General features: G+C 45.9%; 1 protein-coding gene across 2 annotated transcripts; it reads left to right on the forward strand.

Annotated features, from left to right (window-relative positions):
- The first annotated feature begins 25 nt into the window (after positions 1 to 25).
- abhd8a (abhydrolase domain containing 8a) lies at positions 26 to 20,362 on the forward strand. Of its 2 annotated transcripts, none has more exons than XM_063032040.1 (5): positions 26 to 218; positions 11,449 to 12,183; positions 13,255 to 13,425; positions 17,807 to 18,023; positions 19,087 to 20,362. In XM_063032040.1, the coding sequence occupies exons 1-5, from the start codon at positions 214 to 216 to the stop codon at positions 19,252 to 19,254; spliced, it is 1,296 nt and encodes a 431-aa protein (XP_062888110.1). In that variant the 5' UTR covers positions 26 to 213; the 3' UTR covers positions 19,255 to 20,362. The 2 variants fall into 2 exon arrangements, with proteins under 2 accessions (XP_062888110.1, XP_062888111.1); XM_063032041.1 differs by lacking the exon at positions 26 to 218 and adding an exon at positions 613 to 627.
- Positions 20,363 to 22,999: the final 2,637 nt, after the last annotated feature.

Here is a 22,999-nt window from a genome sequence, read left to right on the forward strand (position 1 = left end):
CCTGCAATGACCTGGAAAGCTGCGATCCAGCGGAGCGGGCACCGACCGGCAATTGATCCTGTGGTGAACATTGCAATCCCGGCTGCAGAATGTAAAGCAAGAATACCGAGTTCCGATCGTCTGTCTGTTCCAATCTATTGCAATACTTAATCTCTTTAATGAGAGTTCGCGCGGCTGCAATTTCTCGAAGAGCCCCGGAGTGTGCATTTATGAATGAGGTAGGGGGCATTTTCTATTTTAGCATTGGTTTCAACGCCATTCTGTTCATTGAATGAATTCCTCAAATTTACAATCGGTGCAGTGCAAGGCTTCGAGGAATGCGGGGACGTTTTCCTGCACGCATCTTTGCAGATTCTCGGGATATTCTTGATGTTCCTTTTAAACATAAGATGAATCGTATATTTTATATATAAAATAGGAAGATATAATTCCATTTCTGCATTTCTGGCCACATTCGCAATTCCCAGTCAGTGTGCAGTTGTGTACGGAGTCTGTTCTCGCTATAATGCCTTAATAAACATGATTGTGCACTGATTGAGTTGGTATAATTTCTGTGGGTTTACAGCAACGCCTGTCTCTGACCGGAGGAAACAAGCGCCATCGAGTTAATCCCCTGGGATTAAGCAGGTAGCTGCAATGTGAAACATCAGCGGCGGAGATGAATTGCCCTCGAGCCGAACCGGTTTTGTGAGAGACGTCCAGTGTGTGTGTGAGAGAGAGAGTGTGAGTGTGTGTGTGAGTGTGTGTGAGAGTGTGAGTGTGTGTGTGTGAGAGAGTGTGAGTGTGTGTGTGAGTGTGTGTGAGAGAGAGTGAGTGTGTGTGTGTGAGAGAGTGTGAGTGTGTGTGAGAGAGAGAGAGAGAGAGTGTGTGTGTGTGTGTGTGTGTGTGTGTGTGTGTGTATGCGCACGCACCTTGGTATGTGCATGTCAATGCCGTGCGCGCGCGCGCGTGTCTGACTGAGGTCATATGTGTTTTTGTGACAGTCTTGCTGAGTGTGTGTGTGTATGTATGTGTCTGGCCCTGTGTCTATGTGTGTCTGGCGGTGTGTGTGGGGGTGCTGGCTGTAAGTGTGTCTGGCCAAATGTGAGTGAGTGTGTACTCAATGCTGGTATATAATTATATATATATATATACACACACACACACACACACACACACCGTGATTGATAGGTTCATAGCCTTAGGTAGAGGGAGATGAGTTATACGGCTCTCGTTACATGCACATGTAGTTCAACTCTTTGAGTGATAATGCAGAAAGTTTGAAGTTAATAACTCATTTCCTTCTACCTTAGGCCTTGAACTTATCACCTCTCGTATGTGTATACACACACACGCGCACGCACACACACACACGCGCGCACACTCACACGCACACACACACACACACGCAGGCGCACACACAACACGCGCACGCGCGCACACACACGCACGCATGGATCAATATATAATTAAATAAGTTGTGCAAAGAAAGGAAAAAATAGTGAGTTAGTTTACATGGGTTCATTGACCATTCAGAAATCTGATGGCAAAAGGCAAGAAGCTGTTCCTAAAAAAGTTGAGTGTGGGTCTTCGGGCTCCTGTACCTCCTCCTTGATGGTAGCAATAGGAAGAGGGCGTGTCCTGGGTGACAGAGGTCCATAAGAATGGATGCCATCTTCTTGGTGTCCTCAGTGCTGGGGAGACTAGTGTCCACGATGGAGCTGGCTGAGTGTACAGCTTTCTCCGATCCTGTGCACTGGCCCCTCCACACCAGACGGTGATGCACCTAGTGAGAATACTCTCCACAGTACATCTGCCGAAATTTGAGAGAATCTTTGGTGACAGACTCCTAATGAAATGTAGCTGCTGTTGTGCGATTTTTGTTATCGCATCAATATGTTGGGCCCAGGATCGATCTTCAGGAGATGTTGACACCCAGGAACTTGAAACTGCTCACCCTTTCTTATGAGGGAGGGGTCAACAGGCTGGGCTTCGCTTGTAACTGCTGGAGTTTGGAAATTGAGAATGTTTCAGGGTGAGGGATTCTGAAGGATGTCGTGGTGCTAGGGAGAGTGCAGAGGGGATTCACCAGGGTGTTAGCTGATTACGGGGATTTAGTTATGGGGAGACATTGGACAGGCTGAGCTTGTGTTCTTTGGAGTGAAGGGGCTGAGTGTCAAACTGTCCTGGCTGGTTGGTTACAGAACATTCATGGATGTCAGTATCTTAAACTCATTTTATTCTAAGACTCTTGTTAACTAAAGGGGATTATGGACAAAGTCAGTGAGAAGGTTCGCCCTCTATGGCGTGCTAGGTTTAGGGGTGAAGGATGACACAGGTTCAGTGTGGAGTTACTAGTGGGATTACAGTTTGATCAGAATTGAAGTTCAAATTCAGTTTATTGTCATTCAACCATACACCAAACAAAACAATGTTCCTCTGGACCAAAGTGCACAACACAGTACAAATAACTCATACAGATAACACATAGAGTAATATTACCATAAATAAATTAACAAATAATAAGATGCATTTACGATACAAGTTAAAATATGAACAGCATAACACTACTTGCGGTTTATACTTGATGAGACCTGGGTGGTGGCAGGGATTTCAGTCGTATTATGGCCTTGTGGAAGAAGCTGTTTCCCATCCTAATAGCTCCTGTCCTGGCACCATGGTACCTCCTGCCTAATGGTAGAGGTCAAAGAGATCGTTGGATGGATGGTAGGGATCATCAACAATGCTAATAGGTGGTGCTCCTGATAAATATCTCTTATGAATGGAAGAGAGACTCCAATGATTCTCTCAGCAGTCGTGGCAATCCTTTGTAGGGTCATGTGGTCAGATGCTTGCAATTCCTGTAGCAGACAGTGATACAGAAGACACTCGATGTTGCTCCCATTGGTTAGAACGGCGGGGGGGGCGGGGGTGTGTGCTGCCTGTGGTGCCTCGTCCCTCAATGGGACTACATGTTGTTGTGCTGCTGTCAAACTCCTCACAGCCACAACTGTTGCGATCTGCTGACAGGAATTAGACGGTGGGGCTTACAGATTGCCTAGAGGCCTGAAGGAGGCATCTGAAATAAAAACAAAAAATGTTAGAACCACCCAGAAGCTCAGGCAAGAGGAAGACAGTCTCTGCTTCAAGTGGTGCCTTCTTCCCAATGAATGATCACTGGAAATGCTAAATGATCATTTCCAGGTGCAGGTAGATTGGGAGAATCAGTTTGGTGCTAGATCCCGAGAGGGGGAATTCCTAGAATGCCTATGAGGTGGCTTTTTAGAGCACTTCATCATTGAGACAACTAGGGGATCAGCTATTCTGGTTTGGATGCTGTACAATGAACTAGAATTGGTTAGAGAGCTTAAGGTAAAGGAACCCTGAAGAGACAGTGATCATAATATGACAGAATTCACCCTGCAATTGGAGAAGGAGAGGCTAAAGTCAGATGTATCAGTATTATAGTGGAGTAAAAGGAATTATAGAGACATGAGAAACACACACAAAATGCTGGAGGAATTCAGCAGGCCAGGCTGCATCTGCAGAAAAGAATACAGTCGACATTTCGGGCCGAGACCTTTCAGCACCTCAAGACTGTAGAAAAAAAATGAGGAATAGATTGCATTTTTATTTTAAAATCTTTTTTATTAATTACTATTGAAGATCAACAAAAAATACATTAAAGTAATTAAGTCAATGAGAATTAAATTATCAAATAACTGATTAGCAAAGCTAAACAATATATCAATAATACTAAGAAAAAATAAAATGTTAAAACTATTTTTTGAGAAAAAAGAAAGAAGGAAAAAAGAACCCTTACTAACTAAAAAAAAACCCTACTAACAGAAAAAAAAAATGAAAAAAAACCATTGGGAGCACAACCCCAGAGCTATACGCAAACAAGCTTCCATAAAACAAAAACATCAATCCGCCAACTCAAATCCATTTAAAGACAAATCAGAAGGGAACCATCTTAATTAACTCAAATCAAATGACAGTAGTGGGCAAAAGAGCCCCACCTTCTCTCAAAGTCAAATCGAGGATCAAAAGTTCGACTTCTGATTTTCTCCAAACTAAGACATAACATTACCATTGTATCAAAGTGGGAGCAGAGGCATATTTCCATTTCAATAAAATAGCCCTTCTGGCCAATAATGTAACAACTGCAATTACATGTTGGTCTGATATAGAATTACCATGAATATATTGAGGGATTATACTGAATAAAACTGTCAATTTATTGGGTTGTAAATTAATTTTAAAGCTTTAGAAATTGTAGAGAAAATAGATTTCCAAAACTGTTTCAATACAGAGCACGACCAAAACATGTGTGTCAATATAGCTGTCTCAGTTTTACATCTATCACACTGACTATCAACATTAGGAAATACTTTAGACAATCTCTCCTTTGTCAAGTAGTAATGATATATAATTTTAAATTGAATTAAAGAGTGACTGGCACAAATTGAAGGAGTTAACTAACTTCAAAATTTGCAACAATCCTCTGTTATCAAGGTCATGTTAAGCTCTCTTTCCCAATCTTGCTTAATCTTGAGTAAAGGATAATTGTACTGTTGTAATAGTAAATGATAAATTTTCCCAATAAAACCTTTCACTAAAGGATTCATTTTTAAAATAATGTCTAACAGGTCAGAATCTTGTATATATGGAAAATTACTTAAATATTCTTGTAAGAAATGTCTGACCTGAAGAAGAATAGATTTAAAAGATTGAGGAGTAGATTTTTTTCTCCAGTCTTGCTGAAGGGTCTCAGCCCAAATATTGACTGTACCTTTTTCCATAGATCCTGCCTGGTCTGCTGATTTCCTCCAGTATTTTGTCTGTGTTGCTTGGATTTCCAGCATATGCAGATTTCTTCTTGTTTGTGTACAGAGACATGAGTGAGGAGTTGGCAAAAATTGATTGGAAAAGAACATTAGTAAGAGACAAGAAAACTGGCAAAAATGATTGGAAAAGAACACTGGCAGGGATGATGGCAGAGCAGCAATAGCTGAAATATCTGGAAGCAATTTGGAAGGCACAGGAGATGTACATCCCAAAGAGAAAGAAGTGTTCTAAAGGCAAGATGACACAATCGTGGCTAACTAGAGAAGTCAAAGCCAAAGAGAGGGCATATAATGAAGCAAAAATTAGTGATAATTTAGAGGATTGAGGAGCTTTTTAAAAACCAACAGAAAGCAACTAAAAAAGTCATTACGAAGGAAAAGGTGAATATAAAGGTAAGCTATCCAATAATATTAAAGAGGATACTAAAAGTTTCTTCAGATACATAAAGTATAAAAGAGAAGTGAGAATGTGTACCAGATCATTGGAAAATGATGCTGGAGAGTAGTGGCGGGGGACAAGGAAACGGCGAACAAACTGAGTAAGTATTTTGCATCAGTCTTCACTGTGGAAGAGACTTGCAGTGTGACGGATGTTCCAGAGTGTCAGGGGGCCAGAAGTGTGTGAGGTTGCTGTCACTTGGGAGAAAGTTCTTGGAAAACTGAAAGGTCTAAAAGTAGATAAGTCACCTGGACCAGATGGTGTACATGCCAGGGTTCTAAAAGTGTTGGCTGAGGAGATTGTGGAGACATTAGTAATGATCTTTCAAGAATCAATTGATCCTGGCATGGTAATGGAGGAATGGAAAATTGCAAATGTCACTCTACTTTTCAAGGAGGGAGAGAGGCAGAAGAAAGGGAACTACACTCTAGTTAGTTTGACCTCGGTGGTTGGGAAGATGTTGGAGTAATTTATTAAGGATGAGGTCTCAGGGTACTTGGTGGTACATGATAAAATAGACCCTAGTCAGCATGGTTTCCTCGAGGGAAAATCTTGCCTGACAAATCTGTTGGAATTTTTTGAAGAAATATCAAGCAGCATTGACAACGGATAATGGGTGGACATTGTGTACTTGGATTTTCAGAAGGCCTTTGACAAGCTACCACACTAGACTGCTTAACAAGTTAAGAGTCCATGGTATTAAAGGAAATATACTAGCATGGATAAAGCAGTAGCTGATTGGCAGGATGCAAAGAATAGGAATAAAGGGAGCTTTTTCTGATTGACTATCAGTGACTCATGGTGTTCCACAGGGGTCTGTATTGGAACTGCTTCTCTTTTACGATATATGTCAATGACTTGGGTGACAGAATTGATGGCTTTGTGGTAAAGTTTGCAGATGATACAAAGATAGGTGGAGGGGCAGTAGTTTTGTGGAAGTAGAGAGGCTACAGAAGGACTTTGACAGATTAGGTGAATGGGCAAAGAAGTGGCAGATGGAATACAGTGTTGGGAAGTGTATGGTCATGCATTTTAGTAGAAGCAATTAAAGGGTAGATTATTTTCTAAATAGAGCATTCAAAAATCTGAGGTGCAATGAGACTTGGGAGGATTCACTAAAGGTTAATTTGCAGATACAGGGAGAAGACGGGTGTATGAGATTGAGTGGAATCGTGGATCAGCCATGATGAAATGGCAGAGCAGACTTGATGGGCCAGATGGCCTAATTCTGCTCGTATATCTTGTGGTCTTATGGTGAATCATTTCTCTCTGCATAGGTGCTGCATATCCTGCTGAGTTCTCCCTGGATTTTCTCGTGATGGGAATGGGAATTAGAATTGGTTTGTTTTTGTCACAATGTACAGTACCAAGATACAGTGAAAAGCTTGTTTTGCATATTTTAAATCATTATCTACCAACTGTACACTGAGGTAAAACAACAGCAGAAGGCAGAATCATAAACACAAGAGATTTTGAACATGCTCACCTCTTCTCACCTGCCTATCACCTCCTTCGGGTCCCCTCCTCCTTCCCTTTCTCCCATGGTCCACTCTCCTCTCCTATCAGATTCCTTCTTCTCCAGTCTTTACCTTTCCCACCCACCTGGCTTCACCTATCACCTTCTAGCTACCCTCCTTCCCCTCTCCCCACCTTCTTATTCTGGCCTCTTCCCCTGCCTTTCCAGTTCTGAAAAAGGGTTTCAGCCCGAAACATCGACTGTTCATTTCCATGGAGGCTGCTTGACCTGCTGAGTTCCACCAGCATCTTGTATGTGTTGTTCAGAATGCAAAGCAAAGTGACATGAGCTGGATTTCATTAGTTGATCTATTTAGAGATACAGTGAGGAACAGACCCCTCCAGCACAACGAGCTGCCCTGCCCAGCACCCCACCTATTAACCCTAGTCTAATCACAGGACAACTTACAATCACCTATTAACCTATTAATTGCTACGCTTTTAGACCGTGGGAGGAAACTGAAGCACCTGCAGGAAACCCACACGGTCACAGGGATGAATGGACAAACTCTTTATAGATGTTGCCAGAATTGAACTCTGAACTCCTTAACGCCCTGAGTAACCACTACACCACCGTGGCACCCTTGCTACGCTGCAGTATCTGGAAAGGATTTAGAGAATGTATGAAATGTGTACTGGAGCATGGAGTTTTGACGCTTCGGCAGGTAGGCAGTGAACTGAAGGGCATTCACCCTGTGATAGCCAAGTGTTGGTGAAACAGGTTGAGAGGTGGTATTCCAGCACAACACTGAAGGCTGAATGGCCTTGTCCAATGCTGTACTGCACTATGTAACTGGAGGATGGAGCTGACTAGGTCTATAAGACATAGGAACAGAAATGAGTCTGCTCCAGCATTCCATCGTGGCTAATGTATGATCACTTTCAACCACATTCTCCTGCCTTCTCCCCTTAACACCCTGACTGGTCAGAAACCTACCAACCTCTGCTTTAAATACACTCAGTGTCTCGGCCTTCACAGCCGTCTGTGGCAATGAATCCCACAGAGTCACCACCCTCTGGCTGAAGAAATATCTCCACATCTCTGTTCAATGCCCACATCTTTGTGTTGGGCATGTGGCCAAGTGGTTAAGGCATTCGACTAGTGATCTCAAGGTCGCTGGTTCGAGCCTCAGCTGTGGCAGCATGTTTGTGCCCTTGAGCAAGGCACTTAACCACACATTGCTCTCGTGTCTGTACAAGGAGTGGCCCACACAGACTTCCAATCTGTGCCTTGTAAGGCATGAAAATGCCCCACGCAGGCCTCTCATGGTCTGAGTCGACATTCCCTCCCTCCCTCCCCTCTGTTCTAAATGGAGGTCCCTCTATTCTGAGGCTGTGTCCTCTGTTCCCAGATTCCCCCACTATTGGAAATATTCTCTCCACATCCACTCTGTGTCAGCCTTTTGATATTCGGTAGGTTTTAATGAGATCCCCCCCCTCCCTCATTCTTCTCAACTCCAGTGAGTACAGGACCAGAGCCATCAAACGGTTCTCATATGTTAACCCTTTCATTCCTGGGATCATTCTTCAGACATGCACTGATGAGGATGGAGCAGACACCATTAATAGAAGTCACTGAGAGACAGAGGGACTATAGATCCATTAAGATGGCAACACGGACAGGCAACATGGCTCGGAAGGCATACGTGTTTTGGCTTTCATTAGTTGGGACATTGAATAAAAAATTATGGAGCTTATACTTCAACTTTACAAACCCTTAAGACAAGAGATTCTGCAGATGCTGGAAATCTAGAAGAACACATACAAAATGCTGGATGAACTCAACAGGCTAGGCAGCGACCATAGAGAGTAATAGACAGTGGAGGCTTCGGGACGAGACTCTTCATGGGAAAGGAAGAAGCAAGAATAAGGAAGGTGAGGTTAGAGGCAGGAGGCCAGAGTGGGGAACTGAACAAGAGGGAAAGGGGGAATGAAAATAAACCCTGTTCAGACCTTAGCTGGAGATCTGCACTGGAGTGGGTGCAGAGGGGATTCACCAGGATGTCACCTGGGATGGTGTATTTATGAAGGGAGATTGGAGAGCCTGGGACTGTACTTCCTGGATGGGAGGAGGCTCTGAGGGGGTGTAATTCAGGTGTATAGATTCTAAAACTAGCCCCATCCGTCAGCACATGTTCCATATCCCGTCATTCTCGACCTGTTCAGATGCCTATCTAAATGCCTCTTAAAGATTGCTTCCATCACTTCCCCGGCACCCACCACTTTCTGTGTAAAAACTTCGCCTCATAAATCTCCTCTAGACTTCTCCCTCCCCCTCCCCTCACCATATGTGTCTGCTATTTGATATTTCTATCCTAACTCGGGAGCCAGTGTTGTGAGAGGTGGAAGGGTGGGAGTCCCATCCCGACACAGTGGTGACGGCCGCTTGGTGTTCCCGGGAGAGCCCAGCGACAATCCCACCGCCGGTAGCAGTGTAATTCCACTGTAGGATTGAGGCGGCAGTGTCCTGTCCACGGCTGCTGTGTCCGAGTGCTGGTGACGGGGCCCGTCAAAGCGCTACAGAGGCAAAGTCGAGTTCATCGCCATAAGCACAAGTATGAAAAACTTACTTGAAGCAGCGTCACAGACAGAGCATCAGATCAGCAGCGTTCAGAAAATAGAAACTAAGGTGTTGAAACTGTCTGATTGGTGCAGGAACCACAACAGATCACTCAGCATCGAGACAAAAGAAATGAGAACACGAGGAAATCTGCAGATACGAGAATTCTGCAGACGCTGGAATTTCAAGCAACACACATCAACGTTGCTGGTGAGCGCAACAGGCCAGGCAGCATCTCTAGGAAGAGGTACAGTCGACGTTTCAGGCCGAGACCCTTCGTCAGGACTCACTGAAGGAAGAGTTAGTAAGAGATTTGAAAGTGGGAGGGGAAGGGGGAGATCCAAAATGATAGGAGAAGACAGGAGGGGGAGGGATGGAGCCAAGAGCTTGTCAGATGATTGGCAAAAGGGATATGAGAGGATCATGGGACAGGAGGCTCAGGGAGAAGGAAAAGGGGGAGGGGGAGGGAAAAAACCCAGAGGATGGGCAAGGGGTATAGTCAGAGGGACAGGGGGAGAAAAAGGAGAGAGAGAAAATTCCCATTCCCATTCTGATATGTCTATCCACGGCCTCCTCTACTGTAAAGATGAAGCCACACTCAGGTTGGAGGAACAACACCCTATATCCGTCTGGGTAGCCTCCAACCCGATGGCATGAACATTGACTTCTCAAACTTCCGCTAATGCCCCACCTCCCCCTCGTACCCCATCTATTATTTATTTATTTATATACACACACATTCTTTTTCTCTCTCTCCCATGATCCTCTCATATCCCTTTTGCCTATCACCTGTCCAGCTCTCGGCTCCATCCCTCCCCCTCCTGTCTTCTCCTATCATTTCGGATCTCCCCCTCCCGAAACGTCGACTATACCTCCTCCTAGAGATGCAGCCTGGCTTGCTGCGTTCACCAGCAATTTTGATGTATGTTAAAAGAAATGAGAATTGACTTCAGAAAGGCAAAATGTCCGGAACAAGCCCCGCCATTCATAAATGGTAAGGTCGTGGAAAGGATTTCTAGTTTCAAGTTTTTGGGGATGAACTTCACCGAGGTCCGTCAACACAACCTCGATAGCAGGGAACGCACAACAACGACTATGCTACTTGAGGTGCTTAAGGAGAGCTAACTGCCTCACAAATTGCTGGCTGACTTTAATCGATGTGCGACAGCGGGCATACTGACACATGGACTGACAGTGTGGGACTCTAGCTGCAGCAAGACAGATCACGAAGCGCTCCAACGGGTGATTATGATGGCTCAGCACATCACTGGGATTCAACTACCGCACCTGGAGACAATCTACAACTCTCATAACATCATTAAAGACCCTTTCAATCCCAGACACTGATCAATCTCCTGCCATCTGGTAGAAGATACAGAAACATCTTAGCCAAGAGAGTAAGTCTGTGAAACAGCCTCTTCCCGAGGCCGTTGTGCTGCTGAATAATGCTCACCCCGGCTTGCCGATGGTCTCTGAGTGTTATGGACTATTGAAGTCACTTGTTGCATGTAAATATGAAAATATTGTTTAAAATTAATCCGTACCGCGTGCATTGTAGATATCTGTTTTGCACAGGACTGGAGAAGCACCGCAGTCTCATTATCTTCAGTAATGACAATAAAGTTCTCTTCTATTCTACTGAGGTCACACATACAATGCTGAAAGAATTCGGCAAGTCAGGCGGCATTCTGACCTGCTGAGATCTTCCATCATTTTGCGGGCACCGCTCAGAATTTCCAGCAGAATGAGGTCGTGATGAGGGACGTGCAGGTCTTTTCAATGGTTGTAGGCAAGTAGCTGTTCCTGAACCCGGTCGGTGGTGTGGGTGAGGTGGCCGGAGTGTGCGCTGGTCCAGCCCTGTGGTGGGTGGGCCGGGGCTGTCCGGTGATGTGGGGGGAGGGGAGAGTGGGGGCAAATGTAGGTGTGGGTGGGGCGGCCGGTGTCTAAGCTGGGTGGGGGGGGTCTCTGTCGGTTCCACCAATGGTTCAAAGTGTGTCTCGGTGCCGGCTCGTTGCTGCGCTGAGAGGGGTGTGGTGCGAAGGCGCTACACCAGCGCGGTTGGGCTATTGCGGGTCCCGTCTCACACCTTGTGTCTGTGTCGCCAGGACCAGCATGTTGACCAGTATCACCGAGGGCATCCTCTGTTGCCTCACCGGACAGCCGCTGAACGTGGTGGGGACCATTGAGAGTGTGGAGTCGGCCGACGGCTACGAGTACGTGGAGGTGAAGCCGGGACGGGTGCTGCGGGTCAGGCACATTGTGCCGAACCGGACGGAGGAGCAGGCGGCGGAAGAGGAAGAGGAGCAGGACTCTGGTAGGGGTGTGGTCCACTGCCGGCGCAGAATCTCCGTCTACCGTGGCGGACAGCTCGTCATCGAAAACCTGGGCGACGTGGTGCGTTCCGACATCCTGCCGTGCCTTGGCGGGGAGCCGCCCGCAACGCTGGAGGTGGAGGTACCGGAGTGCGGCGGCGCCGCCGTCCCACCGCAGCCAGGTGGTGCGCCCCCGGACCCGGGCAGCGCCAGGCGGCGGCGCAAACCCAAACGCACGGTGTTGATCGACTGCAAGAAGCGCATCACCAGCTGCAAGGGAACACACTCGGACGTGGCCCTCTTCTTCATCCACGGCGTCGGCGGCTCCCTCGACATCTGGCGGGAACAGCTGGACTTCTTCGGGCGGCTCGGCTACGAGGTGGTGGCTCCTGACCTGGCCGGTCACGGCTCCAGTACCGCACCCCGGGTGGGCGCCGCCTACACCTTCTACGCGTTGCGGGAAGACATGCGGTCCATCTTCAAACGGTACCGCAAACGGCGTAACGTCCTGATCGGACACTCTTACGGGTAGGTGTCCGTCACCTGGGATCAGGTACGGGCTCGGACAGGGGAACGGGAGGGACATGAATTGGCTGGAGAGGTGAGGGACCTTCCCTAGCCACTGGTTTTCCCAAGGGCTCACGCAGGACTCGGCCGCGCCGGGCTACGATGCCTTCCTCAGCTAAGCGTCTGCCTGTGTCGGGAGAGCGTTCAATGGGAGAGGAGGGGAGGCAAAGAGAGGGCAGAAGGAAGGTGAGAGAAGGAAAGGGCGAGGTGAGGGGTAAGGAGGGTGAAGGGTGTGTCTGAAAGAAACGTGACCTGCAGGTCCACAGACACAATGCGCGGGAGGAAGGTGGAATTGTGAGAATCCACACTAAAGGTGCAGAGTGGCCGCCAGTATGATACCTTCTCTCTGGTTCCCTGCCTCCCAGAACTGCTGTGGAGAACCGGCGTCCGTCAGGGGTTCCTTGCTGAACGGTCCAGAGTGCGACTCGAACTTACCACATTCACACTGAGAGGCAGGCGGGGTCTTGCGGAGAACAGAGGCGGCTGACGGGGAGGTCCCGGGAAGGACCGAGGTTGTACAAAGACGTTGCCAAGACTTGAGGACCTGTGTTTCAGGGAAAGGTTAGAACAGGGAATAGGTCGAGATTTCATTCCCTGGAGTTGAGGAGATTGGATAGACGTACACAAAATTATCAGGGGTATAGACTGCCAGCAGGCTTTTCCCACTGAGGGTGGGGAGACTAGACTCCAGGTCATGGGTTAAGGTGAAAGGTGAAACACGAGGGGGAATGTCTGTACTCGGGGGGGGGGGGTGGTGAGAGTGTGGAACAAGCTGTCAGCAGAAGTGCTGGAGGAATTCGATTTCAACATTTAAGAGAAGCTTGGATAAGTATGGATGGGAGGAGTATGAAGGGTTATGGTCCAGGTGCAGCTCACTGAGGCAGAATAACATGGACTAGATGGGCTGAAGGGCCAGTTTCTGTGTTGCAATGCACCATGACTCTAATTGGTGTGGGTGGGGTGTTGGTGAGTGGGTGAGAGTTGGGGTCGTCAGTGACTGTTCAGAGCTCACCTCAGATATTCCTCTTGCAGTGTCTCGTTCTGCACCTTCCTGGCACATGAATACCCTGACCAAGTTCACAAGGTGGTGATGATAAACGGCGGTGGTCCGACAGCCCTGGAGCCCAGTCTCTGCTCCATCTTCAACCTTCCCACCTGCGTGCTGCACTGCCTGTCGCCCTGCCTTGTCTGGAGTTTCCTCAAGTAAGGACAACCGATGGTGTGGGATGTGCTGGGGCAGCTGGGGCAGCTCTGGGCACTGAAACTCAACTCTGGAACCTGGTTCCAGCTCGAGGGACGTAGCTACCCTTCCGGTAACCATGCACGCCAGCCTGTTTCCTGATAACCTTGCATAGTGACCTGCCTCTTTTTTTTATCTGAGATGCTTTTGACATCAATGAACAGTGAATGGTTGAAAGTAAATTCTGAGAAGGTCCCCCATAACTTTTTGAAAAGTAGAAAGGTGGAAATAAGAAATAAAAACATAAAAAGCTGGATCAGAAACATCAATGGTTTCTCTCCCCACAGACTCTGCCTATCTCGCTGAATATCCTCAGCGTTTTCTGCTTTTATTCTCGGTGGTTCTCCACCAGATGAATTTCTGGAGAATCCTGGGAGGTTGGCAACTCTCCACGTGAGATGTAAAGGAGTTTTAGTGAACAGTGCAAAATCTAACTGTGATGCAAGCCCCAAACCGTTGAATATTGGTAATAAAGTCAGGTCAGCACTGGATCTCAAGAGAGAGAATTTGTAGAATGTCTGCAAGATGGCTTTTTAGAACAGCTTGTTGTTGAGCCTACTAGGGGATCGGCTGTACTGTATTGGGTATTGTGTAATGAACCGGAGGTGATTGGAGAGATTGAGGTGAAGGAACCCTTAGGAGGCAGTGATTATAACATGATTGAGTTCACTGTGAAATTAGAAAAAGAGAAGCCGAAATCTGATGTGTCGGTGTTTCAGTGGAGTAAAGGAAATTACAGTGGCATGAGAGAGGAACTGGCCAAAGTTGACTGGAAAGAGACACTGGCGGGAAAGACAGCAGAGCAGCAGTGGCTGGAGTTTATGCAGGAAATGAGGAATGTGCAAGACTGGTATATTCCAAAAAAGAAGAAATTTTCGAGTGGAAAAAGGATGCAACTGTGGTTGACAAGAGAAGTCAAAGCCAAAGTTAAAGCAAAAGAGAGGGCATACAAGGAAGCAAAAATTAGTGGGAAGAGAGAGGATTGGGAAGTTTTTAAAACCTTACAAAAGGAAACCAAGAAGGTCATTAAGAGAGAAAAGATTAACTATGAAAGGAAGCTAGCAAATAATATCGAAGAGGATACTAAAAGCTTTTTCAAGTATATAAAGAGTAAAAGACAGGTGAGAGTAGATATAGGACCGATAGAAAATGATGCTGGAGAAATTGTAATGGGAGATGAGGAGATGGCAGAGGAACTGAACAAGTATTTTGCATCAGTCTTCACTGAGGAAGACAGCAGTATACTGGACACTCAAGGGTGGCAGGGAAGAGAAGTGTGCGCAGTCACTATTACGACAGAGAAAGTACTCAGGAAGCTGAATAGGTTAAAGGTAGATAAATCTCCTGGACCAGATGGAATGCACCCTTGTGTTCTGAAGGAAGTAGCTGTGGAGATTGTGGAGGCATTAGCGATGATCTTTCAAAAGTCGATAGATTCTGGCATGGTTCCGGAAGACTGGAAGATTGCAAATGTCACTCCGCTATTTAAGAAGGGGGCAAGGAAGCAAAAAGGAAATTATAGACCTGTTAGCTTGACATCAGTGGTTGGGAAGTTGTTGGAGTCGATTGTCAAGTATGAGGTGACAGAGTACCTGGAGGCATATGACAAGGTAGGCAGAACTCAGCATGGATTCCTTAAAGGAAAATCCTGCCTGACAAACCTATTACAATTTTTTGAGGAAATTACCAGTAGGCTTAGACAAGGGAGATGCAGTGGATGGTGTATATTTGGATTTTCAGAAGGCCTTTGATAAGGTGCCGCACGAGGCTACTTAACAAGATAAGAGCCCATGGAATTACAGGAAAGTTACATACGTGGATAGAGCGTTGGCTGATTGGCAGGAAACAGAGAGTGGGAATAAAGGGATCCTATTCTGGTTGGCTGCCGGTTACCAGTGGTGTTCCGCAGGGATCAGTGTTGGGGCCGCTTCTTTTTACATTGTACATCAACGATTTAGATTATGGAATAGATAGCTTTGTGGCTAAGTTTGCTGACGATACGAAGATAGGTGGAGGGGCCGGTAGTGCTGAGGAAACGGAGAGTCTGCAGAGAGACTTGGATAGATTGGAAGAATGGGCAGAGAAGTGGCAAATGAAGTACAATGTTGGAAAGGGTATGGTTATGTACTTCGGCAGAAAAAATAAACGGGCAGACTATTATTTAAATGGGGAAAGAATTCAAAGTTCTGAGATGCAACGGTACTTGGGAGTCCTCATACAGGATACCCTTAAAGTTAACCTCCAGGTTGAGTCAGTAGTGAAGAAGGTGAATGCAATGTTGGCATTCATTTCTAGAGGAATAGAGTATAGGAGCAGGGATGTGATGTTGAGGCTCTATAAGGCGCTGGTGAGACCTCACTTGGAGTACTGTGGGCAGTCTTGGTCTCCTTATTTAAGAAAGGATGTGCTGACGTTGGAAAGGGTACAGAGAAGATTCACGAGAATGATTCCGGGAATGAGAGGGTTAACATATGAGGAACGGTTGTCCGCTCTTGGACTGTATTCCTTGGAGTTTAGAAGAATGAGGGGAGACCTCATAGAAACATTTCGAATGTTAAAAGGCATGGACAGAGTGGATGTGGCAAAGTTGTTTCCCATGATGGGGGAGTCTAGTACGAGAGGGCATGACTTAAGGATTGAAGGGTGCCCTTTCAGAACAGAAATTCAAAGACATTTTTTTAGTCAGAGGGTGGTGAATCTGTGGAATTTGTTGCCACAGGCAGCAGTGGAGGCCAAGTCATTGGATGTATTTAAGGCAGAGATTGATAGGTATCTGAGTAGCCAGGGCATCAAAGGTTATGGTGAGAAGGAAGGGGAGTGGGATTAAATAGGAGAAACTGGATCAGCTCATGATAAAATGGCGGAGCAGACTCGATGGGCCGAATGGCCTACTTCTGCTCCTTTGTCTTATGGTCTAAAGTTACTGGGTTTGACACTGATATATCACACATATAAACAGAACGCAGGAACCTCTTGGAATACAAGGTGGAAAAGATGGCTCAATGAGGATTCCTTACAGACCAGGACAGGGAAGTTATGTTCGGGAATAAGTAAACAGTATAGAAATTGTTTGGAATCTGCCTTCATGGAAAACCTTCCCGTGATACAGGGCAGCAGAGTAGTGTAGCAGCTGGTGTAACACTACAGCACCAGTGACCTGGATTCAATACTCACCATTATCTGTAAGGATTTGTGCCTCCTCCCCATATCCGTTTGGGTTTCCCTTGGATGGTCCTGTTGCCTCCCATGTTCCAAAGATAGTTAATTGGCCACATGGGTGTAATTGGGCGGCATGGGCTCGTTGGGCTAGAAGAACCGGTTAATGTGCTGTATCTCCAAATAAATAAACAGATAGTGAAGATTTGTAGAACCAGTACAAACCAAGCACTGAGAAATTGTAATGAAGTCAATGAAGCCCAGGAGCTGGTGGTGGTATCTCACTGCTCTGAGCAATGTGCCGATGGAGACAGTGCACTAGGGTCCCACAGAATGAAACTCGGATAGTGTGAAGCTGACTGCCGAAGAGAAGTGCGAGGGAGGAAACCAGGAATAGACTATTGCCCAGGCAAACTGGCACACTTAGCATCGAAGACCTGGGAATCTATTATCAGAGAAGTGGTAACGACATTTGGAGATAATAACAGCATTAGGAGGAATCACCGTGGGATTATGAAAGGAAAACTGTTTGGGAAATGTAGAACTTCTTGAGGCTACAACTGCAGAATAGATAAGGGGAATGTTTTGATGTGATACTGTGGCCTTTGATAAGAGGTCACAGATAATATTAACCAAACTCAGAGCTCATGTATTGGGGCAAATATACTGACTAGGGTTGGTTGATAGGCAAAACGGGAATAAGTGGGCTATTTTGGGATTGGGAGCAGTGACCAGTGGAAGACACAGCAGGGTCTGGATGTGAGTTCAGTGCACCACAGCACTATCAGTCAGTCGCATCAGGACATCGAGGGAACACGTCCAAGCTTACTGAGGACAACATTTGTTTGGAGAGGAACGTGGTATGGTCCTGGGTCACGTGTTCAGTGTGGGTGGTATCGGAGACACGGGCAGGGCGGGTGATAAGGGAGACACGGGCGGGGGGGGTGATATCAGGAGACATGGGCAGGGTGGGTGATATCAGGAGACATGGGCAGGGTGGGTATCATCGGGCTGATGCAGACAGGAGGTTAAGAGGCACAGGTGCCAGGGAATGTGCAGAAATGCAAGTTGGTTCAGTCTGCAGGTGGTGGTGAGAGGTTAAGTGGTCAGTCAGAGCCGGCCGGCTGTGACTGTCTATGGGAGAGTTGTTACTGCCCTGTGTATTGACCAGTATCCTTTGTCTTTCAGAGCAGCGTTTGCGCGCCAGGGGGCAAAGGAGAAACAGCTGCTGAAGGAGGGGAATGCATTCAAGATCACCTCGTTTGTGCTGCGGGCGATGATGAGTGGTCAGTACTGGCCAGAGGGCGATGAGGTGTACCATGCTGAGCTGACTGTTCCAGTACTGCTGGTACACGGGCTACACGACAAGTTCGTCCCAGTGGATGAAGACCAACGCATGGCTGAGGTACAGGTTCTCTTTGTACCTCCCGCTCTCACTCTGATGCACGAAGTTTGGGATTCACAAACCGCATTGTCCCAGTGTCCCAACCCTGTCACATCTCTGTGGCCATAACACCATAAAACGTAGGAGCAGAATTAGGCCATTCAGCCCATTGAACCTGCTCTGCCTTTCCATCATGATTGATATATTATCCCTCTCAAATCCATTCTTCTGCCTTCTCTCTGAAACTGTTGATGTCCTAATAATCAAGAAGCAATTAACCTCGGCGTTAAATATTCCCAGTAACTTGGGCTGCACGGCTGTCTGTGGCAGTCAGTTCGCAGACTTACCACCCTTTGGCTCAAGAATTTCCTCCTCATCTCTGTTCTAAAGAGATGACCTTTTATTCTGAGACTTTGGTTCTGGACTTCCCACCACAGGAAACATCCTCTCCATCTCCATGCTATCTGGGTCTTTCAATATTTAATAGGTTTCTGCGAGATTTACCCCTCATTCTTCTAAACTCCAGCAAGTATAGGCCCAGAGCCATCAACCACTCCTCATAAGTTAACTCCTTCATTCCCAGAATCATTTTCGTGAACTTCCTCTGGACCGTCTCCAATGCCAACAGTTACTTTTTTAGATAAGGGGCCCCAAGCTGCTCACAATATTCCCAAGAGCAGTCCATCCACTGCCTTATAAATCCTCGGCATTACATCCTTGATTTTATATTCTGTTCCTCTCAAAATGAATGCTAACATTGCAATTGCCTTCCTCACCACCGACTCAATCTGCAAGTTAAGCTTTAGGGTATCCTACACAAGGACTCCCAAGTCTCTTTGAACCTCTGATTTTTTGAAATTTCTCCCATTTAGAAGGTAGTCTACACCTTTATTCCTTCTACCAAAGTGTATGACCATGCACTTCCCCACACTGTGTTCCAGAGCCTGAGGTTTACACTTTACCTGAGAGGTGGCACGGCTGAAACTACAGGACCGGGGCTCCCATCACAGCAGTTTGTGAGGGGGTGGAACCTGCTAAGGAAGAACAAGGTGTCTGATTAATTACTGATTCCTTTACCCATCAGATCCTGTTAATCGCCTTCCTGAAGGTCATCGATGAGGGGAGCCACATGGTGATGATGGAGTGCCCAGAGACAGTAAACACGTTACTTCATGAGTTCCTGTTGTGGGAACCAGAGGTCAGTCCCAGCGAGAAATTGCCGGCTGACACGATGGCAGAAAGCAACAAGTAATGAAGGCCAGGTGGTGCTATTGTTACACAGGAACTTTGGGGGAAAGGCGTGGTTCACCGCCTGTTTGGAGGAGCTGAGGACTGGAACAGCAGTATGACACACAGAGGCCATGTGAGATGTTGAGAGGATCTGGCCTATACACAGGCCTCAGCGGTTTGTGTGGGGAATTAACCCTGTACTATGTAATTTTCGATAACTGGCAGCTATTTGTGGTGGTTTATCATCAGTCATGTATTTTTTTAACAGAACAAATCACCAGATAGTTTGAAACTCAGTGATTAGACAGAGCTGGGCTACACACAGTGCTAACCTGACAGAGAGACTCGAGAACTCCAGGACAATGCTGAAGAAAAGACACAGGGGTCATTAAACAAATGGTGTATTTTTTTAAATGTATTCACTTCCTATAAAAAGTGTGGCCAACAGAGGTGGGGATTGATTGATTGATATTCAGGAATCAGCCTTTCATGTAACAGCTGGCTTCCGGTTGCTGTGATGGGTCGCTGGGAGGATTGGTGTGGTAGGTGGGGATATGCTCAGATCTGTAATATATCCTCCGGAAGACACAGGCCACGATGAGGCCAGTATGCTGCTGCTCTCCCAGTAACCACCGGCATTTGTAGGTAACTACAACACATTTGTAATTAGCTGCATGCCGGATGAGGAATTGGCAAAGGGGAATGTGTTCCAGGAGTTTGTGACTTTATCTCGAGCTGAGGCCAGTTTCCTGTCAGGTCACTTTAGCCACCTGGCTGCTTCAATCTCATTGGTTCTCCCGACCCATCACCTGACTCAGGTGAAGGATGCTTTGATGTCATTGGTTGTCAAGACCAGCACCTGACTCAGGTGAGACTTCAGTGAGCAAGCAGTTGTCCATCAGAGTGTAATCTGTCCAGTGCATTAATCTGGATGAACCAGTATTGGCCCTGCCTAGTTACCCTCTCCAGTACCTGACGAGATGTGCTGTTACCCACTATACTGAATGTCAATTATTTCCAGTATCTTTACAGTCAGTGCTATTGTGTAACATGGTATGTATGATAATATGGAATATATTGAATCCTGTTAATTCTCTAGTGTATATTATTTTATATAAATTATGGATGCACAGGAGAATTTCCTGTGGGGTTGCTGATTGTATGTTCAAACATTACTTTCATTTGGACTTTACAGTTCTCATCATTGACATTTCTTGGCAAGGTTGCAAAGGAAAACACGTTCTACATTTTTTTGGCCTGTGACACTCCTGGGTGTCTGTTATTCTACACAAGAGACCACATGGGAGCAGAATTAGTCCATTCAGCTCATCAAGTCTGCTCACCATTCCATCATGGCTGATTTATTGTCCTTCTGATTTCTCCCTGTAACTTTTGACACCCTGACTAATCGGGAACCTATCGACCTCCAGAGTCATAGTCACAGAACCTGACAGCTTAGAAAAGGCCCTTCAGCCCATCGAGTCTATGCCAAATCATTAATCTGCCTAGTCATTAGAATCTCAACCCAAAGACCAGACTTATCCTTTCCATAATTACCTTAAACCTAATGGCATTATGTTCACTGGATGCAAAGTGTTCCACTACACAAACTTCTGTCACCTGCCATGTCTCACTCCAGTATCACATACTCTCTCATTGGGACTTGTGTGCTGATTAAGGAAACTTGTCTGAACACATTTGACAAACTCTTTCCCATCCAGCCCTATTACAGTACGTGGAAAGTTAAAATCACCTACTATAACAACCTTATATTTCTTGCAACAGTGTGTGATCTCTCTACAAATTTGTTCCTCTAAATCCTGTGGACTTTTGGATGATCTATAATATAATCCCATTAGCATGGTCATAGCTTTCTTATTCTTCAGTTCTACACATAAAACCTCACTAGATAAGCTCTCCAGTCTGTCCTGACTGAGCACTGCTGTGACATTTTTCATGACTAGTAACACCACACCTCCTCTTTTACTCCTCCCCGCTCTGTCAAGGAACCCTAGAACACAGAGCTGCCAGTCCCGACCCTCCTGCAACCAAGATTCATAATGGCTATAATGTCATAATTCGACGTGCTGATCCATGCCCTAAGTTCTTAGTCCACTTTAAATATACCCAAAGACTTTGCCTCAATGGCCAACCATAGCAATGAATTCTACAGATTCACCACCCTCTGGCTTAAAAAAAACTCTTCCTCATCTCAAGGCACGTTCTTCTATCCTGAGGCTGTAGACTTCCCCACTATAGGAAACATCCTCTCCACATCATTCGATCTAGGTTTTTCAACATTCTGTGTATATACTGCATATACAGTGCCTATAAAAGGTATTCACCCACCCCCAGAAGTTTTCATGTTTTATTGTTTTACAACATTGAATCACAGTGGATTTAATTTGGCTTTTTTGACACTGATCAACAGAAAGAAGACTTCATGTCAAAGTGAAAACAGATCTCTACAAAGTGATCTAAATTAATTACAAATATAAAACACAAAATAATTGATTGCATAAGTACTCACACCCCTTTAATATTGGGGAGCATGCCTTATGAGAATAGGTTGAGTGAACTTGGCCTTTTCTCCTTGAAGTGACGGAGGATGAGAGATGACCTGACAGAGGTGTATAAGATGAGGAGAGGTATTGATCGTGTGGATAGTCAGAGGCTTTTTCCTAGGCTGAAATGGCTGGCATGAGAGAGCACAGTTTTAAGGTGCTTGGAGGTAGGTACAGAGGAGATGTCAAGGGGTAAGTTTTTTTTAATACACAGAGTGGTGAGTGCGTGGAATGGGCTGCGGTGGAGGAGGAGGTGGAAACTATAGGGTCTTTTAAGAGACTCCCGGATGGATACATGGAGCTTAGAAAAATAGAGGGCTATGGGTAAGCCTAGGTAGTTCTAAGGTAAGGACATGCTTGGCACAGCTTTGTGGGCTGAAGGGCCTGTATTGTGCTGTAGGTTTTCTATGTTTTCTAATATGACACACCAAATATCACTGATGCAGCCAATTGGTTTTAGAAGTCACATAATTAGTTAAATGAAGGTCTGTTTTTGGAGACCTGTGTGCAGTCAATTGATTAAGAACACTCCAAGCATCTCCACCAAAAGGCTATTGAAAAGCACAAGTCAGGAGATGGATACAAGAAAATTTCCAAGTCACTGAATATCTCTTGGAATACAATTAAGTCAATCATCAAGAAATGGAAAGAATATGACACAGCTATAAATCTTCCTAGAGCAGGCCATCCTCAAAAACGGAGTGACTGTGCAAGAAGGGGACTGGTGAGGGAGGCCACCAAGAGACCTATGACAACTCTGGAGGAGTTACAAGCTTCAGTGGCTGAGATGGGAGAGACCGCGCATACAACATCTGTTGCCCAGGTGTTTCACCAGTCACAGTTTTATGGGAGAGTGGCAAAGAGAAAGTCACTGTTGAAAAAAACTCATGCGAAATCTTGGCTATAATTTCCCAAAAGCAATTTAGGAGATTCTAAAGTCAGCTAGAAGAAGGTTCTACAGTCTGATGAAACCAAAATTGAGTTTTTTGGCCATCAAACTAAACACTATGTTTGGTGTAAGCCACACACCATGAATCATCAAAACACACCATCACTACCATGCTACATCATGCTGTGGGGATGCTTCACTGCACCAGGCCCTGGAAGACTTGTGAAAGTAGAGGGTAAAATGAATGCAAAAAACTACATGGAAATCCTGGAGGAAAACCTGATGCAGTCTGCAGGAGACTTTGACTTGGGAGA

Source organism: Mobula hypostoma, chromosome 24 (assembly GCF_963921235.1).
Source record: "Mobula hypostoma chromosome 24, sMobHyp1.1, whole genome shotgun sequence".
NCBI classification, from domain to species: Eukaryota; Metazoa; Chordata; class Chondrichthyes; order Myliobatiformes; family Myliobatidae; genus Mobula; species Mobula hypostoma.

What these genes read in the sequence shown, in the direction of transcription:
- abhd8a (XM_063032040.1), top strand. An exon ending in CTGATCGGACACTCTTACGG is followed by an intron (nt 12,184 to 13,254) that starts GTAGGTGTCCGT and finishes TTCCTCTTGCAG; the next exon opens with TGTCTCGTTCTGCACCTTCC. An exon ending in CTTGTCTGGAGTTTCCTCAA is followed by an intron (nt 13,426 to 17,806) that starts GTAAGGACAACC and finishes TTTGTCTTTCAG; the next exon opens with AGCAGCGTTTGCGCGCCAGG.